This window comes from Tursiops truncatus, chromosome 6 (genome assembly GCF_011762595.2).
Source record: "Tursiops truncatus isolate mTurTru1 chromosome 6, mTurTru1.mat.Y, whole genome shotgun sequence".
Lineage (NCBI taxonomy): Eukaryota > Metazoa > Chordata > Mammalia > Artiodactyla > Delphinidae > Tursiops > Tursiops truncatus.
This window is the reverse complement of record NC_047039.1, coordinates 59,089,077-59,108,794: the sequence shown is the minus strand read 5'-3', so window position 1 is coordinate 59,108,794 and position 19,718 is coordinate 59,089,077. Positions and strand designations below refer to the sequence as shown.

At 41.5% G+C, this 19,718-nt stretch overlaps 1 protein-coding gene and 1 pseudogene across 1 annotated transcript in view; one reads left to right on the top strand and one right to left on the bottom strand.

The window, feature by feature from the left end:
• Nucleotides 1–19,718, bottom strand: part of GLDC (glycine decarboxylase) — a 100,025-nt gene that overhangs the window by 37,100 nt on the left and 43,207 nt on the right. The window contains exons 10-15 of the mRNA XM_019934824.3: nt 19,531–19,670; nt 18,853–18,933; nt 16,427–16,524; nt 15,832–15,916; nt 15,617–15,658; nt 14,491–14,633 (exon numbers count right to left, since the gene is read on the bottom strand). Of these exons, the coding sequence (XP_019790383.1) occupies nt 14,491–14,633; nt 15,617–15,658; nt 15,832–15,916; nt 16,427–16,524; nt 18,853–18,933; nt 19,531–19,670 (589 nt within the window). The remainder of the gene's footprint in view (nt 1–14,490; nt 14,634–15,616; nt 15,659–15,831; nt 15,917–16,426; nt 16,525–18,852; nt 18,934–19,530; nt 19,671–19,718) is intronic.
• Nucleotides 3,812–4,551, top strand: LOC109549786 (DCN1-like protein 2 pseudogene; annotated as a pseudogene).

The window sequence follows — 19,718 nt, the reverse complement described above, 5'->3', positions numbered from 1 at the left end:
GGTCAGAGCTTTATGCCTCTCTGCTTTCATTTACTCATTCAATATTCATCAGGCACAGGCTGTGTGTTCACCAACATGTGACACTAAAAGCTCACCTAGGACCCCTGCATGGGCCTAAAGTCTTGAACAACCAGAACAGTACCTGGTCTGTGCACTAAAGCTTACCCATGCACCTAAAAAAATTATTTTTATTATGGAAAATTCAAAAATTATAGAAAAGTAGAGAGAAGAATATAAGGAACCATCACATTATACCTATCACTCAGATTTAAAAATGATCAGATTATGGTCAATCTTGTTTCCACCTATATCCCTCAGTCTGAACTAGATTATTTTGAAGCAGAATTCAAGCATCATATCATTTCATCAATTCAATCTTCAATATGTATCTTTCAAAGATAAGAATTATTTTTGGGCTTCCCTGGTGGCGCAGTGGTTGAGAGTCCGCCTGCCGATGCAGGGGACACAGGTTCGTGCCCCGGTCCGGGAAGATCCCACATGCCACGGAGCGGCTGGGCCCGTGAGCCATGGCCACTGAGCTTGCATGTCCGGAGCCTGTGCTCCGCAACGGGAGAGGCCACAACAGTGAGAGGCCCGCGTACCGCAAAAAAAAAAAAAAAACAAAAAAAAAACACCACAAAGATAAGAATTATTTTTAAAAGATAACTGTAGGGACTTCCCTGGTAGTCCAGTGGTTAAGACTCCACGTTTCCACTGCACTGGGCACGGGTTTGATCCTGGTTGGGGAACTAAGATCCCACATGCCGCATGGCGCGGTGGGCATGCATGGATGCATAAATAAATAAATGAATGAATGAATAAATAAATAAATACAAAAGATAACTAATTATTACATCTAAAACAATGAACAATAATTTCTTAACATCACCAAATGTTCAGTCAATGATCAGATTACCCCAAAGGAACTGTACACTTGGAGTGTGGCACCAGTCCTGACAGCCTCAGGGTTGGCTTTCCCAAGCCCTAATGCTCATGGCTGCTAGAGGCTGGCCATCCCCATCTCAGCAGTCCTTGAAGACACTACTTTTAGAGAACACTTAATGACTAACATTCCAGGGAGGGATGCTGAGTCAGTCATAAACTGTTACTTAATGTTCTCAGTACTCTCTGCAGGAAGGAAAGGAAGTGAGTAATAGGTTTTTTTAATCCCATTCAAAATGCATATTTCCTCCATTTCACAAAATTACACCATCTTTTGACTCTGTGGAAGGTGCAGTGGTTTTGGCATTCATCGCTTCTGGTCACTCCGTAATATTGAGATCATACTCTAAAAAACCACAAGGCTTGAGAATAAATTAGATAAACTGTTTAATTTCTAAACTAAAAGCTAAAATTTTGAGCATTGGAAAACATTTTTTGAGAGAACACTGGGATGGAACCAGTTGAATTTGAAATATCTGCAAACTAGCATAGGGGCATTGATGGTTTGGTGTCAGGAGACGGCCGAATTGACGATTTAGGGCTCAGCATGAGAAAAGGACAGAGAACAGGGAAACATCTGGGTGTGCAGGGAGTAGAGCCTGGCTGGAGGAAAGGAAGGAAAGTGGTGATTTCCACAGTGTGGGTGTCACAGAGCAACAGAAGAGACTAGATGAGTTAGGGAAAAATAATAATAAGTATAAACTGCTCCATTAATTAAGCACTTCCTCTTTACCAGGCTGTGCACGGAGTAAACACAGGTAAATGGGAAACATTGTTGTTGTCACCACCAAGCATTTTACATCATCTTAATCCTCCTAATACCCCCACAAGGTAGGTACCATTGTCCTCATTTTGCACATGAAGAAACTGAGTCAGAATATTACATGCCCAACCAGCCAACAGTGACAGCCGGAGACATTGATACAAGTTGGCCCGTCTTAAGGGGCCTCGTGCTTCACTTGTAAGCAGTGAGGCTCCTCTGAGCACTCTGTGCTTCCCAAAGGATTGAGAATCATGGGAGCAAATGCTGGCTTTCCTTCACAGAACCCTTGTCTGACTGACAGAACTAGGAGGTTTAGCTCCATGTAAAAGGCCTGTCCCCATAAGACCTGGGGCACCCATTTCCTCATCACCCACACTGAGTGAGCTTTGCCTCTCCTCTCTCTTCCAGGGAGGGAGGCAAATACTCGGCTTCTGTTTTCCTGGCTTCTGAAAAACAAGTTCTAGCTCATTTGATGTTCTTTATTTTGAGAACAGGAAAATGAATATGCCACGTTTTAGCAAACCACTTACACCACTATTTACTTAGCCTCTCTGTGTTCTCATCTCTGAAATGTGCATAATAATTGCACCCAACTCGAAGGGCAGATATAATAAGACATGAGATGATCCATGGTAAAGGGCTTTTCACAGTGCCTGGCACTAGGTAAACACTCATTAAGTGCTGGCAACTGTCATCACTATCATCGACGTCATCATCATCATCATCACCATCTTCAGGCAGCAACCCTCATCACTCTGTGACACAGGATGGGCAGAGGATGGGCTACCACAGCATTTGAATGAGCACTTCCACAACCCTCAACCTCTATCACCCTCTCCTTGCCCTCCAACAAGCCAAATCCACCATTCTTCAACTGTCCCAACTCAAGTTCTGCCTCTTCCGTAAAGCCTTCCCCAAAGTCACAAATCCAGTGCCTCACCATGGCCTACAAATCCCCCACATGACCTGTGACCTCCACCCGCCTCTACACCCATGTCTTCTGCCATCCTCTCCTTGTTCACTATCCTCCAGCCACCCAAGACTTCTTCCTTCCCTGAAACACATCAAGCCAATGTCTGCCTTGGGGCTTTTCACTAAATGTTCCTTCTGCTTGGAAAGCTCCTCCTCTAGTTCTTCAAATATCTATCTTCTTCTCAGTATTTAGGCCTCAGCTCAAGTGTCACCTCCTCAGAGAGGCCTTCCCTGAAGGCAGAAATCTTATCTGTCTTTATCAACATTGTATTCTCTATGCCAAGAACACTGACATAGGGGGTGTTCAATAAATACTGATTGACTGACTGACTGACTGAATTATTCTTTACCTCCTCCAAACTCACGTAGTATTTTACTCTACTCGTTCTTCTGATAATACCATCCTATTCATACACTGTACACTGAAAATTATTATAGATCTCACATGTACTTCGTGTGCCTATTTTATCTCAATTAGGGTATAGGCTTTGAGAATAGGATCTTAGGTATTAGAGTTCTATACATTCACAGGGAATATATAGAATAGTACTATGCATGGAGTAACTCTGCAATAAATGTTTAGTCAATTTGTTCAAAATTGAGTTCTTCTCCAGTCCAGACAATCAACATTAATGTCATCCTTTCTCCCATGGAAAGGGACTTCAGCATATGGATTTTGTATTTCTCTCTGTGTTTTTCTCATGACTTCTACTCATCTTGTTTTGTTGGAAGACCAACCAAGGTGTTTAGACTAGGAGTGAAAGAAGAGACTGGAGCTAGAAGCCAGTAATCCAGGAGAAAGGCAACATGCTAAAGACTTGATCAGGAATGCTGGGTGTTTTCTGCCTTAGATACTCTTAAAAATCAGCCATGTTTCAACTCAAAAAAGTACAAAAGATATGTTCTAAATGCCACACAAGTCTTATTCCTGGGGTACTATGGAAATAAGGGGAATTATTAGTGCCACCTGTTGGTGGAAAAGTATTATGAAAAGTAACTGCTTATATGCATAACCCAGACTGAGAACCCATCAGAAAAGTACTACCTGCGGAGGGACAGCTAGGATAGTGGTCTTCTGACATCTATTTAAAATGAAGTGGCTAGTGGCCTGGATCTGCAGAGCCAGCCACAGTGATGCCAGTGAATGGGGAGCCTCAGACCCATTTAGAAGTGCCAGGTAGGCATAAGTTTAAACTGTCTGAGAAAAACAAGGCCCCCAGTCAGGGCATTTACTCAGGCTGATGAAAAAACTGCGACATATTGTACTGTTTAACACTGAATGAGTGAGAACTAGCAACTTCTTCCAAAATCCAGACTCATTCTACAAAGAATCCACGAGAAATCCAGTAGGCTAGACGAAGCTAGAACAACTGTATAGCAAGTACAAAGGTCCGCGAGGTGAAAATAAATTGGAGTTGATGGGATTCAACAGTTTTGTAATAATTTAAACCTAGACCCTATTAGTGTCAGTGTATCATCGTAAGTGTGGGATTTCAGGGCAGCTATTCAATGTAAATTTGGCAAAAAAATTAATTAAAGGGGGGGTGAAGATGGCATGACAGAGCTAGAGTGATAGTTCAGCTCTTTTGCTAAGATTAGAGCAAGAAGGACAAAATAAACTTCACAGATTTTTATCATTTTACCTTTACCTTTGCTAAGAGCACTAAGCAAAGGTTAAGATTAAGAAATATTACAATTTAGTTCTATCTGGAAAGGTTAAACTTTGAGATCTTTGGAACAAATTTTTATTGGACTATCACACAAAATAAATCCTAAGGGACACTTGGAAACTTCCACTAGATTTTAGAAATATAACTGCAGATATGTCTACCTATGATGAAGCAGGAACATGGATGGCCTGCTCCTCCAGATGATTTTGCAGAATGATATGCAACGCCAATAGTCACAGGTGGAAAGCACAGCACTTTTTAAGCATAAAATTTAAGCATAAGATTGTAAGTGAATTGCATCCTATAAAGAAGGCATTTTGGTCAGTTACTGAGTACCTTTGTCACTGATTGCAGAAGTCATCCTCAACCAGTCATAAAATAACCTCTTTGTTCCACCTAAAGAATACAGTGGCTGACTTTATATACACCATAAGAAATGCCTCAGAAGCTGGCTGCTTGGGAATATTTGAAGATGGATTATTGTAGCTGCTGTTTTTAAGAGAAAGATTTCTGCACGGTATATATACTTACAAAAAAGTAACAGAGAATCCATTTGCGTGACTGCAGAATACGCTACAATTCATGACTTAGTGTGAACCCCAGCAGTCACCAAAAGTCCTGTTGAATTATACTATAAATTGAACTGAGAAAACAGTAGGATGTTTTATTTATACAAGTCAAAAGGTGTTAAAAATGTGCCCTAGGGACTTCCCTAGTGGCACAGTGGTTAAGAATCCGCCGGCATTTAAAATTTTGGGTGCTGATAATTTAAGATTTATACAATTTTTTTGAACTATCAAGTATCGAGATTTACCAAATCTATTCTTGTTTTAATTTTCTCTAGATATTCTTCTGAAAATCATTCAGTAGTTGTTAACACACCATTGTAGTTCACACAATAATGGCCACATTTAGTGTGCAGTTTAGGAGGAGTTTTCTTTTAAGCTGTCTACGAGTCAGTGGGCCTATTTTATTTCTAATAATATCTGAACTTCTTAAGAAGTTTCCTATAATATGTTTTTTAAATTATTACATTTAAAAAGACATTTTTCGGGCTTCCCTGGTGGCGCAGTGGTTGAGAGTCCACCTGCCGATGCAGGGGACACGGGTTCGTGCCCCGGTCCGGGAGGATCCCACATGCCGCGGAGCGGCTAGGCCCGTGAGCCATGGCCGCTAAGCCTGCGCGTCCGGAGCCTCTGCTCCGCAGCGGGAGAGGCCACAACGGTGAGAGGCCCGCGCACCGCAAAAAAAAAAAAAAAAAAAAAAAAAAAAAAAGACATTTTTCATGAAAAGGTTTTTTTGAGTGATAAACTGTAAATTTAAATACGAAGTGAATTGTTTCCCTTCAACCACCTATAATATCTAACATCTAGCCTGTTGTAAAAACTATAACTTAAAAAAAATATATATTTATTTATTTTGGTTGCACTGGGTCTCAGTTGCAGCAGGCAGGCTCCTTAGTTGTGGCTCACGGGCTCCTTAGTTGCACCCCCACCAGCTCCTTAGTTGCACCTCACCAGCTCCTTAGTTGCGGCATGTGAACTCTTGGTTGCGGCATGCATGTGGGATCTAGTTCCCTGACCAGGGTTCGAACCCGGGCCCCCTGCATTGGGAACGGGGAGTCTTGACCACTGCACCACCAGGGAAGTCCCAAAACTATAATGTTTAGGAGCTAAAATATGCATCATTATCAAATAAAACCAAGATTTTTGTAGACATAAGATTATTCTAAAATTTATACATAAAGGCAAAGTAACTGAAATAGCTTCATTTTGAAAAAGAAAAAAGTAAGAAGAATCAGTCTGATGCCAAGACCTATTATATAGTTACTGTAATAAATAGTGTATTATTAGTGGAAGGATATACTTGTAGATCAATGGAATAGAATATAGAAACAGAAATAAATTCACATATATAAACCCAACTGATTTTTGACAAAATTGCAAAAGTAATTCAATAGAGGAAAGACAGCCTTTTCAACAAATAATGCTGGAACAATTAGACTTCCATAGGTCAACCTGAGTCTCATATCTTATACAAAAACTATCTCAAAATAAATCATGGACTTAAATGTAAAACATAAAACGATAAAACTTTTAGGATTAAACAGAAGAAAATCTTTGAAATTTAGAGCTAGTCAAAGAGTTCTTTGACTTGAAATCAAAAGCACAATTCATAAAAGGTAAAATGGATAAATTGAACTTCATCATAGTTAAAAACTTTTGCTCTGCAAAAGACCCTGTTAAGATGAAAAGACATGCTACAGATTGGGAGAAAATATCTGCAAACTACATATAAACAGTAAAAACAGTAACAAACAAACTACATAACAAACAGTAAAAAACAAAGGCAATTCAATTAGAAAATGGTGCTGTGATGATCATGTGAATATGCTTAGAAATTGAAAGGAAGAGTTACATTAGGATGTTGGAGATTTGCAGGTTCTCATTGTTGCTCTTTTTGTGGGTGTATATGTAGAAATGCTCAGTCTTTCAGTCCCCTTAAAAGGGGAATTTCCCCTTTTGTCTGAGTCTAGGGAAAGGCAGGGTCCTAAAACCCCGTATGGAAGCAGAAAGGGACCAGATATTCCCAATCACTACCCATGAACACCTCGGTGCTAGACATGTAACCCAGTCTCAACCTATCGGATACTCCAGCCTGGGACTTCATGAATCTGGAGGGAGTGACCCTAGGAAAAGGGCAGCCACAGTGGTGGTGGTGGTGCTTCCCCTGGAGTGACCTTGATTTGTTCTCTGCTGCCAACTTCCTTTGGGTCTTGCTCACTTTTGAAGCCCCGTTCTCCAGCTTTTCCATCAATTCTGGGAAGCACCCAATATCTTCACCCTGTAAATTGCTTTTCTGCCTAAATTAGGCCAACCCATCTTCTGTTGTTGCACCTAAGAACCTTTACTTAATGATGGTGTCATGGGGCAGGAGGGGATTACTAAATTTCTCCTACAACACAACATTTTAAAGTCACTCATTCCTAGGCAGGTCTAACAAAGAGATGGGGCCATCCTGGAGTTTCTCTTGCCCCTAATATCAAAGCCTTCCTTGATTTGCTATCCCTTTTCAAGCAATTTTATCCTGAGCCCCTCTGGATCTTACTCTCATCTCATTGGGATATGCCACCTAATTTACAGATGAATTTAAATTTTGTATTATAAAAGTAATATGTTTGTCTGATTTTTTTTAATTCCATCAATGCAGAAGGGATGAAACTTACAGTAAAAAAAAAAAAAAAGAAAGAAAGCAACTCCCCCCAAATTCTTCCTAGTCTTACTCCCCAGAAAGAAGCACTATTAATAATTTCTTGTGATATATAATGTTTTGATGTTGGACATTCTAATGCCAAACTGTCCTCATCCAAACCCTTCTTTACTTTAAAAATACCACCAACGAGTGGTTAGGAACAAAAATGATCCAAGTGAAATGTTAGCTAAGAAACTGACATTATGGTAAAACTAATCATAGTAAAATGATCAACAAAACAGCCAGTGTGTCAAAAATGACCTGAATCAGTGCATGGCAACCTTAGAGGACCACTCTCAGGAAAACAAGGTAGAATTAGTGCTGACTCCTATCTTACAGACAGGATAAACACGATATGCTTCCATATCTTGGAAGCAATTCAAATTCAATCAAACTCTTCGTTGCATAACTCAAATATTCCAAACACTACCTAGATCTCTGCTTCTAGTAGCTTAAAATAACACCCCCTCAACACGTTCTTACCAACCTGTATCTAATTTGACATAAGCTAAATTCTATGCTTAACCTTTGAATTCTGGGCAAAAAACATCTAGATGGATCCAACCACTCTAACCTTTCTGATATCTCAAGAGCACCTTAAAGCAATGGTTTTCAAACTCAAAACCCCCAAATATCAGCATCACCCCGGGACTTGTTAGAAATATGAATGCTTGGCTTGCACCCCAGGAGTACTGAATCAGAAATTCTGTGGGTACAGCCCAACGTGAGAACCACTTCTCCAAAGCCTTACAAACTGCAAAAATCCAAATATACTCTTGAGAGTCAAGAAAGTTGGGGAAGGGGAGATCCTTCTCATTGCTTTATATTTCCCCAAAAGTGGCTCTTTTCATCCTTCAGCCTTCTTTCTCTTCCTGGTACTCTGAGGGTCTCCTTGGGAAATCAGTCACTCATCAGAGAGGGTCTCTAATATCTGGTTTCTCAGAGCTCTCTGTAGGGGAGGGCTCTGAAGCTGCACTAGGCCCAGTAGGAAAGCGAATCAGAAGTTATCAATGAGTTAAGTCTACTCAGTGACACTGACCACGAGCTCAGGAAAGAAGGGGAGGGACATGGCCAATATCAGGGGTTTGACTCTCTTTGTTGTAAACAATGTGATCTGCACATGACAGTCATGACTTGGCCTGCAAAGGCCAGTTTTAAAGTTCACTCCACTGGAAGATATTAGTCATCTAACTAAACCTCCCTCTTTGGTGTTCCTCCAGGTCAACACACTTTGCAACCCAGTGATGCACATTAGAATCACCTGAGGAGCTTTTTAAAAACTGTGATACCTGGGTACTGCCCCTGGAGGAGATTCCGATGTAGCTAGTTTGCCCGGTGGGGAGGGCATGGCATACCTCAAAGGCTCCCCAGGAATTCTAATATGCAGCCAGGACTGAGAACCCCTGCAGCCCGTGGTTTTCATAGTGTGGTAGCCAAACCAGCACAACCTCATCCCCCAGGATTATATTAGAAATACAAATTCTCAGGCCTCAATCCAGTCTCATTAAATCAAAAACTCTGGCAGTGGGGCTTAGCAATTTCACAAGCCCTACAGGTGATTCTCATGCACAATAAAGTTTGAGAGTCATTGATTGCGCCCTGTTCACACCTCATTTAAGAACCTTACCAGGAGGAGATTCTGGGAAAGCAACCGCTAGCTCTATCTGCACTCAAGATCACAGTTTGCAGTTTTTAAAGACAAAAACAACTTCCTCACTTTTATAAGCCAAGTGAGCTAATAATAATTCCAGCTTGTCTTTCATTTTAGATAACCGTGGAAGGTGTTAATGGCTGTTTCTGTCTGCTTTAAACATTACATCATAATTTTAACCTAGCAATTCCTAGGGTGTATTTGTGTGCTGCTGAATGATTTTAAGAGTGTCACGGTGATACGGGGAGCAAGCCGAAGCAAGCTACACTGGGCACGGTAGGAAATGGAAAGGTAATTAAATATTATCTGGCTATGTTCTCCACTGAGCTGGAAATGCTCTCCGGGTTTATAGATTGAGCAAATAAGAGAAATGGGGACAAGTTTCTTGACATTTTTGTTTCAAGTCCTTTAAACAACTTTGGGATCTAACTGTCCCAGGAAATAGACCAAGTGAAGGCTTGGCTATATGAATCAAAGATTTCATGCCACAGTTTTTGGTTACAAAATCCTTTATCATCCATATTTATCAGCCATCCCTCAATTAAATCTCAAATCAATAAGGTAGTGTTCCCTTTCTTGCTGTATAGGAGAGAAACCTACATCACAACTAGGGAGGAAGCCACATGACAGAGCTCTGGAGGCCTCATACATCCTGGGTGCTAGCTAACCTCTCCTCTGAGCTGCTGATTTCCCCTCAGAAAAAAGTGTACTGAAGACAAAGGCCCTGTGGCAGTCTCTATCTAGGCAGGAACTATTAGAGAAAGAGAGAAAGAATAAAAACCTTCTGTGGGCATAACATAGAACTGCTCTGGACTGGAAGACATTATGTGAGGGCCCAGCAGCACAGACGAGGCGGAGCCATCAGGAAAACAGGCCGAAACACTCAGGTTTATGACCGAAAATTGCAGTTTTCCTACTTAGGCATTTTAGAACCAGAGAGTTGTATTTCGAGTCCACTTGATGTTAAATATTACTCTATTCTACAGAGTTTGGCTCTTTTGCCCTTTGTTGCAAACCTTCCTCACTTTGAGTACAGCTTTGCTACAAAGGAAGACCAGTAGTTTGCCTCAGCTCCAAGGCAAGTTCAAAGCCAACTTCACTATGCTATCAGCTGATGGCCAAACCCCCTGAGATCAGGAGAGTCAGGGTGGAAATGAATCTAAGTATCTTATCAAGAATTTCATTGTTTCATAATATGCACGTTCCCCACAATAAAAGTAACTTATTTTTGGATTGTATTAAAATAACATATATCGTGGTTAAAAAATGTTTTTATAAACTAAAATAGCATAAGGACAAAAAAGTAAAAGTCACTTGAAATTCTACCACCTTGAGATAACTATTTGGGTGTCCATCCTTCGATTCTCTTTCCATCTATGCCTCTGCATAGATCTGTCAAACAGTATGGCAGTTCCTTAAAAAATTAAACAGAGGGCTTCCCTGGTGGCGCAGTGGTTGAGAGTCCGCCTGCCAATGCAGGGGACGCGGGTTCGAGCCCTGGTCCGGGAGGATCCCACATGCCGCGGAGCAACTAAGCCTGTGCGCCACAACTACTGAAGCCCACATGCCTGGAGCTCGTGCTCTGCAGCAAGAGAGGCCACTGCAATGAGAGGCCCGCACACCACAGCGAGGAGTGGCCCCGGCTCGCCACAACTAGAGAAAGCCCGCAAGCAGCAACGAAGACCCAACACAGCCAAAAATAAATAAATAAATTAAAAAAAAAAAATTAAACAGAATTACCATATATCCAACAATTTCATGTCTGGCTATAGAACAAAAAGAACTGAAGGCAAGGACTCAAACAGGTATTTGTACACCAACACTCATAGCAGCATTATTCCTTATAACCAAAAGGTTGAAACAACCCAAATGTCCACTGATGGAAGAATGGATAAACAAAATGTGGTACATACATACAATGGAATATTTTGAAAGGAGGGAAATGCTGACATGTCACAACATGGATGAACCCTGAAAACATTATGCTAAGTGAAATAAGCCAGACACAAAAGGACAAATATTGTATGATTCCATTTATGTGCTGTACGTAGAGTGGTCAAGTTAATAGTGACAGAAAGTAGAATCACAGTTGCCAGGTGCTGGGGTAAGGGGGATAAATGAGGAAATATTGTTTAATGGGTACAGAGCTTCGATTTGGGAAGATAAAAAAGTTCTGGAGCTAGACAGAGTTGATGGTTGTACAATGATGTGAATGTAATGAATGCCATTGAACTGGACAGTTAAAAAAGTAAATTTTATATTATGTATATTTTACCACAATAAAAAATTAAGTTATAAAATATTACTAATGCTACTTCCTAAAAATTATGCCATAGTTATCTTTTAAAATACCATGCAGTAACAAAAAAGGAAGGGAAATATATTTAGATTCCAAAGTTTTGGTGACTGGACTCTAGAACTCTATAGACACACTGACCAATTCCAACTCTTCAGGTATAAATAAAAACACCAGGAAATGGTCCCTTGATAAAAGAGGTTACTACACCCTCTATTTTTTTTTTTTTTTTTTTGTGGTACGCAGGCCTCTCACTGTTGTGGCCTCTCCCATTGCGGAGCAATAGGCTCCAGACACGCAGGCTCAGCGGCCATGGCTCACGGGCCCAGCCGCTCCGCGGCACATGGGATCTTCCTGGACTGGGGCACCAACCCGTGTCCCCTGCATCGGCAGGCGGACGCTCAACCACTGTGCCACCAGGGAAGCCCTACACCCTCTATTTTATGAGTATAACTTCAGTGGCTGACATGGTACACTAAATTCTTTTTCTGTGCAGAGTAGTCAAGAAAACTTGTGTTTCTTCTTCCAATAACTATAAAGCCTACATTGGTCCCTTAGATTTCAGTGGACACTAGCCAGCAGTAAATCATGACTAATTAACCAGGAAGTAGTTAGCCCTGTAGTAGACTGACTCTGAGACCTGGAATATAGAATTATAAGACCTGGGATTTATAATCCACCTATGGAGAAAAAGATTACCACAAATAAACCAAGATGGAGGTTATGAAGAGCTAAAACTAAAGTCACTCACATAGAATATGTGGTGCATCCCTTCCTCTTTTCCCAATTTAGACATCAAATTTCCTTACTCACTGGAAGCATAGCCCCTGTATTTTCCCAACAAAGAGTAAGGTATTTCCCTATCTGTCATAGCAGCCTCTGCTCAGGACCAGAAATATCCCTCTACTAAGCCTCAACACAGCCTCTGTAACACTCAAGTCAGCTCTTGGAAATGGGTGGTATATCTGGGAATCTCTGCAGCTGTGGAAGGCATCACTGCCAGGAGCTACAAAATGATAAAGATTTCTTTCCCTCCTCCACGACTGGGATAGAGAATGGAGTCTTGCTGACAATCATACAAATGAGGAGAGTAAGACAGAGAAAGAGCATTAGGTAAACTGAGGAGAACAGAGAAACTTCTAAGATGATGGTTTTCAACCTTGGCTACAAGCTGGAATTACCTGGGGAGCTTTAAAGATATACCCATGCCTGCATCCTTCCCTCACCCTAGTCTTTCCCCATAGAGATTATTATTCTATCTGGGATTGTGATCTGGACATCAGGATTTCTTATAGACTCACCATGTGAGTCGAATTTCCAGGCCTGGGAACCACTGCTTTACGGGAAGGAGAGCTTCCTCATCCTTCAGTCAGTCTTCTGGAGACCCTGCCTGGGACCTCAATTTACTGCAAGAGCTAATGACTTTAAAAAAAAAAAAAAAAAAGAGCTAATGACTTTAAAATGGTCTTGAAAAATTGCTCTCCAGTACAATACAGAAGATGTGACCATATTCCATCACTAGAGGGCAGTTTCTTCATTGTCCACACTTAATTAAGGTATTGCCTCAGGTTAATTTACTCAGGTTCCTCCCTTAATTAAAAAAAAAAAAAAAAGCAAAGCTGCATGATGACATTTTAATGAAGGTATACTACAGCCTGACTTTCATAAACGTCAATTCCTCCCTATTTATGAAATGAGAGTTTGAGAGACTAATATTAAAAAAGCTCTGTGTCCTTTCATCTGTCACATGCCCTCTTCCTAAAGGGTTTGTACTGTATGGGGTATATTGTTTTCACAAAGTGTATGGCTCTGCTGTGTTACCTATGTTTCCAAACAGGAGGGAGGGCTTGATAGTAACTGATTAAGATCTGATTACTTTCTGTCTCAGAAAATGAGACAATAAATGTCTCAGTTTTTAAAATCCTTTGATTTTTGTATCTTGAAATAGAAATCTGGCATTTCTATCAAGCTTCTAAGTGCTTCCAATGCTGAGACTGCTGGTGGAGAACCACACTGAGCAGTGGGAGGTAGAGAACCTCGGGGCAGATACCAGACTCCTCCTCTGAAGGTATCCCCAGATGTTAATTCACGTGTTGATGACATGTCTGTCTGTCTATCTATTCCCATGAAGACAGAACAATCACAAATCCAGTGGATCCAGGTTGACTACACTACATCAGAATCACTTGGTTGCTTCTTAAAAACAAAGACTTTTAGTCCCAACCCCTGGAGATCAGTACTTCTAAAGTGGGGCCCAGGAATTTATATTTTTTTAACTAGTACCCAGGAGATGCCGCAAGAGCCCTTTGCTTTTGAAAATCACTGTTGCTCAAATGTTTTTACTTTACAGACAGAGACCGAGGACAGAAAAGAGGAAGGGAACTTTCAAAGTTAGTGACAGAACAAACTAGGATCCGGACTCTCCTGGCCTTACTAGATTGAGGCATTACTGCTTATAAGGAGTTAACACGTGTGCTCGATTCTGATTCTTACACTATAAGACGGATGTAGTAACTAGCTTCCAAAGATGGTCCGCAATGAACCAGGACTCTCGACATTCACACCCACGTGTTGTCCCCTTCCCACGTTCAATCTGGGCTGGCCCTGAAATTTGCTGTGACAGATAGAATGCTCTGGAAGTGATGTTGTGTAACTCCAGAGGCTGAGCCTTAAGAAGTTTACAGCGTCCACGTCCTTCCATCTTGGAACACTCCACTTTGAACCCAGACCCAATTCTGTGAGGGAGCACAAGCAACCACTGGAGAGGTCCACATGGGGAAGAACCAAGGCCCAGGTCAACACCCTTAACTGAGCTCCCAGACAAGAGCCATCACTACCTTCCCAGTTACGTGAATGAGGCCACTTTGGACCTTCTAGTCATCCATCCCAGTGGGTATTATACTACAAGAGATGACTGAAAAGACAGAAGAAGAAATCCGCTTACCTGTTAGGCTGGAAAGAGATTCGGTCATAGCCCGTGAGTTCACACAAATCCTTCTCAAGTTCTCGAAAAAGCTGCTGGTACCCTTGAGCTTGGTCCAGAGGCACAAAGGGGTGTATGTTTGCAAATTCTTTCCATGTGATAGGCTGAAGAGCAAGAAGGGAGGAAACATACACATATGTACATATTGTAATAGTAATAACAAGACTAACTTTGATAATGATGATGATGATAGCAACAGCTAACACAAAGAGTGCTTACTATGTGCCAGGCACTGTTCTAAGCACTTTACATTCATTCATTTAACTCTTACCACAATCTTATGGGGTAAGTACTATTACTGTCTTCATCTTACAAGTGGGTCACAGAGGCCCAGAAAGGGAACTTATACAAAAGTATAACCATTTCCTATTTTCTCAGGAACAAAAAGGCCCCTGAATAGATTTATATCCATGAAACCCAATGAGTTGTTTCAGGTATGGTTTCTTCAAACTCTTACATAGCACATATATCATTCTTTCTTCATGAAGCAGAACAAAACACCAACATAAAAGCAAACAGGGAAAATCCTCCTATTAGGATATAAAATGATTTTCTTTGCCTGATGTGATTTGTCATATCAGACTAATCCTATGGAAAAAAAAGAAACATCCTAGCCTAGTAGAGATACTTACCAAACACCATAGCAGGGGACACAAATCTTCTGTTGATACAAGAAACAAATTAAAACCTCAAATCTCTACCTTTCTGGCACTGGGGAAGGATTTCTAGAAAGAAGGCTTACGGTTCTTAATTCTATCTGAGCTTAACAACTACAAACTGATAAAAGCTTTCAACGTGGCAGGTTTAAAAGGGTGGGGGGGGGGGGGGAGTTGGGGAAGATAGGAAGACATAAACACTATATGTTTAATGATTTTAATATTTAAAAATAATGTCACCCATAAATTTAAATGATCAGGTTGTGATAAAGTTAGGGTTTCTGCCAAGGCTGTTGAAGAGCAAGGTAAAGGATTACTAAAGCAGTTGTTAAACCACGGTCCCAGGAGCAGCTTTCTCTAGTTATCTGCTTATGTATAAGCCAAGACACTGCCTCTGCTAAGTTCCCTTTTAACAGAAGTGACCTACTTACTGTGAGTTCAGATGAACTGTTGAGCTTCATGGTACAGGACCCCTTGAAGAAGCACAGCCAAAGCGTATTACGTTAGTGACATTCTATGGTCTGTCTGATCGGCCCTCCCATCTCCCCGAATGGTCACCCATTCATCCCTCTTGCAGCCTATTAGATGTGACCCAAAGAGGTGGGTTCAGGGTGGGGTGGGAAGTGGAAATAAAGGCCATAATTACCAGCGGAATCATGCTATGAACAAGGGAAATGTCTTTGTTTTCCAATCTCTTCATATATCGGACAATATTTGTTTCTGAGTGATAGCTGTGAACATAAAACACATGGTTTAGGCCAATATAGTTAGGTAAGAGCCCATACACATCCTTCTGAGAGGTAAGACACACTGAGATCTACCTTCAACATACAGATCAAATTAGGCCATGGACAACATGCCAACAAAGCATCAGAGGGAAGGGCGTGTACCCCCCATGAAGCTCAGAGGATGCCCTAGGACAAGAAGCCACCTGTGGGCCTGAGAGGAAGAGTTGGAAAGAAGAGGATGTTGAGCTCCTGGGTATGATCTTCAGCCTGGCGACTATGCATCGAAACTCTCATCTTCTTGAGAGTAGAATTAGGGGTTATAGTGTCAAGGGAGCACAGCCACCAGGAAATAAGGTGTGCTTCGCCCGGGTTAGAATTGGGATTTAGTAGTGGGTCAGGCTGAGCCACAATAAACCAGGCCATGTCATAGTCAGAATGCCATAGTAGAAGCCACTCTCTACCGTGCTCCCAAGCCACAGCACACAATGCAGAAGTCACACAAACTACACAAACCTGTTGAACACCTGATGTGTGAGGAATGGACTAGTTCTCTTGAAGGCAGTCCCTAGAATACCTCTCTGTTCCTCACCCATGCTTTCAGCAACCAGCTCCTGCATGGAGAGACCACAGAAACTGAAGGGCAGGAAGCATGCCTGGAACCACATGTGAAGAAGGCTTTCCATTCAGCGTGTATTCTGACAGAGCACCAGAAATTCCCTACCATCCAACCTCCCACCTCCCTGACCACCCACCCCAGGGATATCTGGCACAGTGCAGTGACAGATGTCAGGGCTCACGCATTGTGGCAATTCTCCAAAACACTGTTTTTAAGTTCTGTGGAACTTAGCCACAGTGAGCAAAGAAAAGTGAACAATTTTTACTGCCAAAGAAAAAAGAGTTGAAATCCCCTGCATGTTCCTTGAATAATGAAGCAAGTTCCAGTAAACTATTTTAAAGGGCTATCTAAAAAGTGACGACCATGATAACACTCAAGTAAAGGTTCTCACTTGACATTGCTCTTTTATCTTGGAGAACAATTCTAATAAAATACAAGTGTCAAGACCATTCAGTGGGAGAAAGGACAGTCTCTTCAACAATGGTGCTGAGAAAACTTGATATACACAGGCAAAAGAATGAAGTTGGATCCTTATCTTATAGCATATACAAAAACTAATTCAAAATGGATTAAGGGGACTTCCTTGGTGGCGCAGTGGTTAAGAATCCGCCTGCCAATGCAGGGGACACGGGTTCGAGCCCTGGTCCGGGAAGATCCCACATGCCATGGAGCAACTAAGCCCGTGTGCCACAACTACGGAGCCCATGTGCCACAACTATGGAAGCCCTCGTGCCTAGAGCCTCTGCTCCACAACAAGAGAAGCCACCACAATGAGAAGCCCGCGCACCGCAACGAACAGTAGCCCCTGCTCGCTGCAACTAGAGAAAGCCCGCGTGCAGCAATGAAGACCCAACGCAGTCAAAAACAAATAAATAAATAAATTTATTTTTTTTAAAAAAATGGATTAAGGACCTAAATTTACAAGCTAAAACTCTTAGAAGAAAGTATAGGGGCAAATCTGCATGACCTTGGATTTGGCAATGGTGTCTTAAATATGACACCAAAAGCATGAGCAACACAAGAAAAAATACAGTGCACTTTTGTGCACTAAGGAACACTATCAAAAAAATTTTTTTAATTAAAAAAAAGGGACACTATCAAGAGAATTAACAGATAACCCACAGAATTGGGTGAAATATTTGTAAATCATATATCTGATAAGCATTTAATATCCAGAATATATAATGAAATACATGGCTTGCTCCTCATTCTGCTCCAGGCCGGTAGTATGAGAGCCCTCAGTGGTTGCTCTGTAAATATTCTTCAAATGCATGGAACAAATATCTGTGATTAAATTTACTGCAGAGTTCTAGAGGGAAGATATTATTCAGTCTTGTTTATTAATTAAAGATTAAAAGAGAATATAATACTTTTTTGATGATTTACATTTGTTATCTGATACTGAAGTCATCTCTCAAAGAGGACTCAGACAACCAGGACAGCCCTGATCAACACTCTGGAGGCTATTTCTGTCTCCTTCCATTGATTCCTTTAACAGATATTTATTAAGTGGCTCCTATGCTCCAGGCCTTGTAGAGTGCTCTGATGAACACCTTGCCACAGGTCTAGGTAGCTGACATCTCTCTTCCATCCCACAGACTCTCCTGCTCACGTGTCCCTGCTATTTCATCATTTTAGAAACCAACTCAGTCTCACTGAACTGTTTCTAGTTCTCATATAACCTCTCTCCTCCTAGCCTTTGTGGCTGCTTTTCCCAGTGTCTGGAACACCTCTGGCCCCATCCTCCTTCTTCTCAACTGTGTCTGGATAGCTCCTACTCATCTCTCAGGTCTCAGCTTAGGACAGTTTCTTCCAAGTGTTGGTGAGAAGCCCCCTCCACTCTGTGCTCAGAGAGCATCTTTGGACAGTGCCCATCATAGGACATCATCTGGATTGCAGTCTTGTGCCTGTTTGGATCCTCATTAGACTATAAGCTCCAAAAGGGCGGGAAGTATGTCTGATTTACCGCTAGCCTCAGGGCACAGCATAAGACCTGGCACATATTAGGTCAGTTTTCCCAGAATCAACATAACCAAGATGCCTATGCCATGAATCTTTGTATTAGGAATAGTTTCAATTAAACACCATTAACAATCCTTCCAACTAGCCTTGCAGCTCAGTCCTGGCTAGGGCCCACGGCAGTGACCTCTAACTATCAGCAGTCACAGTAGCAAGGGACAATTGGTGGCAGAATTTTAACGTAGGCCACCTAATGTCATTCCTGCGCCCCCTCACACTCACACTCAGGCCTATAAGAGGCAAAGCCATCTGTGACACCTCCTCAAATAGTCATTATGAGGAACGTGAATTTTGATTTACTTACTGCAGATGACTCACAGCCGAAGATCCACAACAAGTCATCCAGATCTTTTTCATTGACTGTTTCATCAAGAGAAATACCAAGCTATAGAAACGAAAATGAAAGGGAAAACATTAGCTCGAAACGCCAAGATCAGTGCAGAAACTCCAAGAGAGGTCAAAGGGGAGAAAAGTGCTGGACAAAACTCTCAGTTGTTCTAAAATAACAGGCTATCATTATGTCCAAGTTGGCCCTTGGGCAAAGTAGGCTAGACCAGTCCCAAACGTCAAAAGATTGAGCGTTTTACAGCCACTTCTGGACTCTAAAAGAGTCCAATGGCTGCAGGGCACTCCTTTTGGTACTAGATATGCTCACTTTTTTCTTAACTTACCTTATCATATCACTTATCGTAGCCTTTACCTTGAACAGTCATATTGTGAACGAAGGAGTATTATGAGCAAAATATGAGCCTAAGAGTCCCATATATGAAAACACAACATCTTAAGGAAAGCTGACAATGGATTATCATTTAAAAGGCCACAATGTTCCAAACTGGAAATGAAAATTGTTTACAAAGAAGTTGTGCCCAAAGGTCCAATACTGATTTTTTTTTAAATAAAGAGAAATTTTAATGAGAAAAGTCATAAAAATTTATAGAATTTGTACAACAAACAAACAAACAAAACTGAAAGTCTGACTTACTGTGTGATCCTCAAACAGCCGAATATTTATTTGCCGCTGAGCAGCCCTGCCCAAGACCTCCTTCACTGAGCAGCCACACTGAATCTTCAAAGTGTCAAAGAACAAGTCATGCTGGAGTTGGTGTCCTGCTCTCTTGAGACCTAGACAAGATAGGATAGCCACCGGTCTCTATGTAGAAACCAGACCCT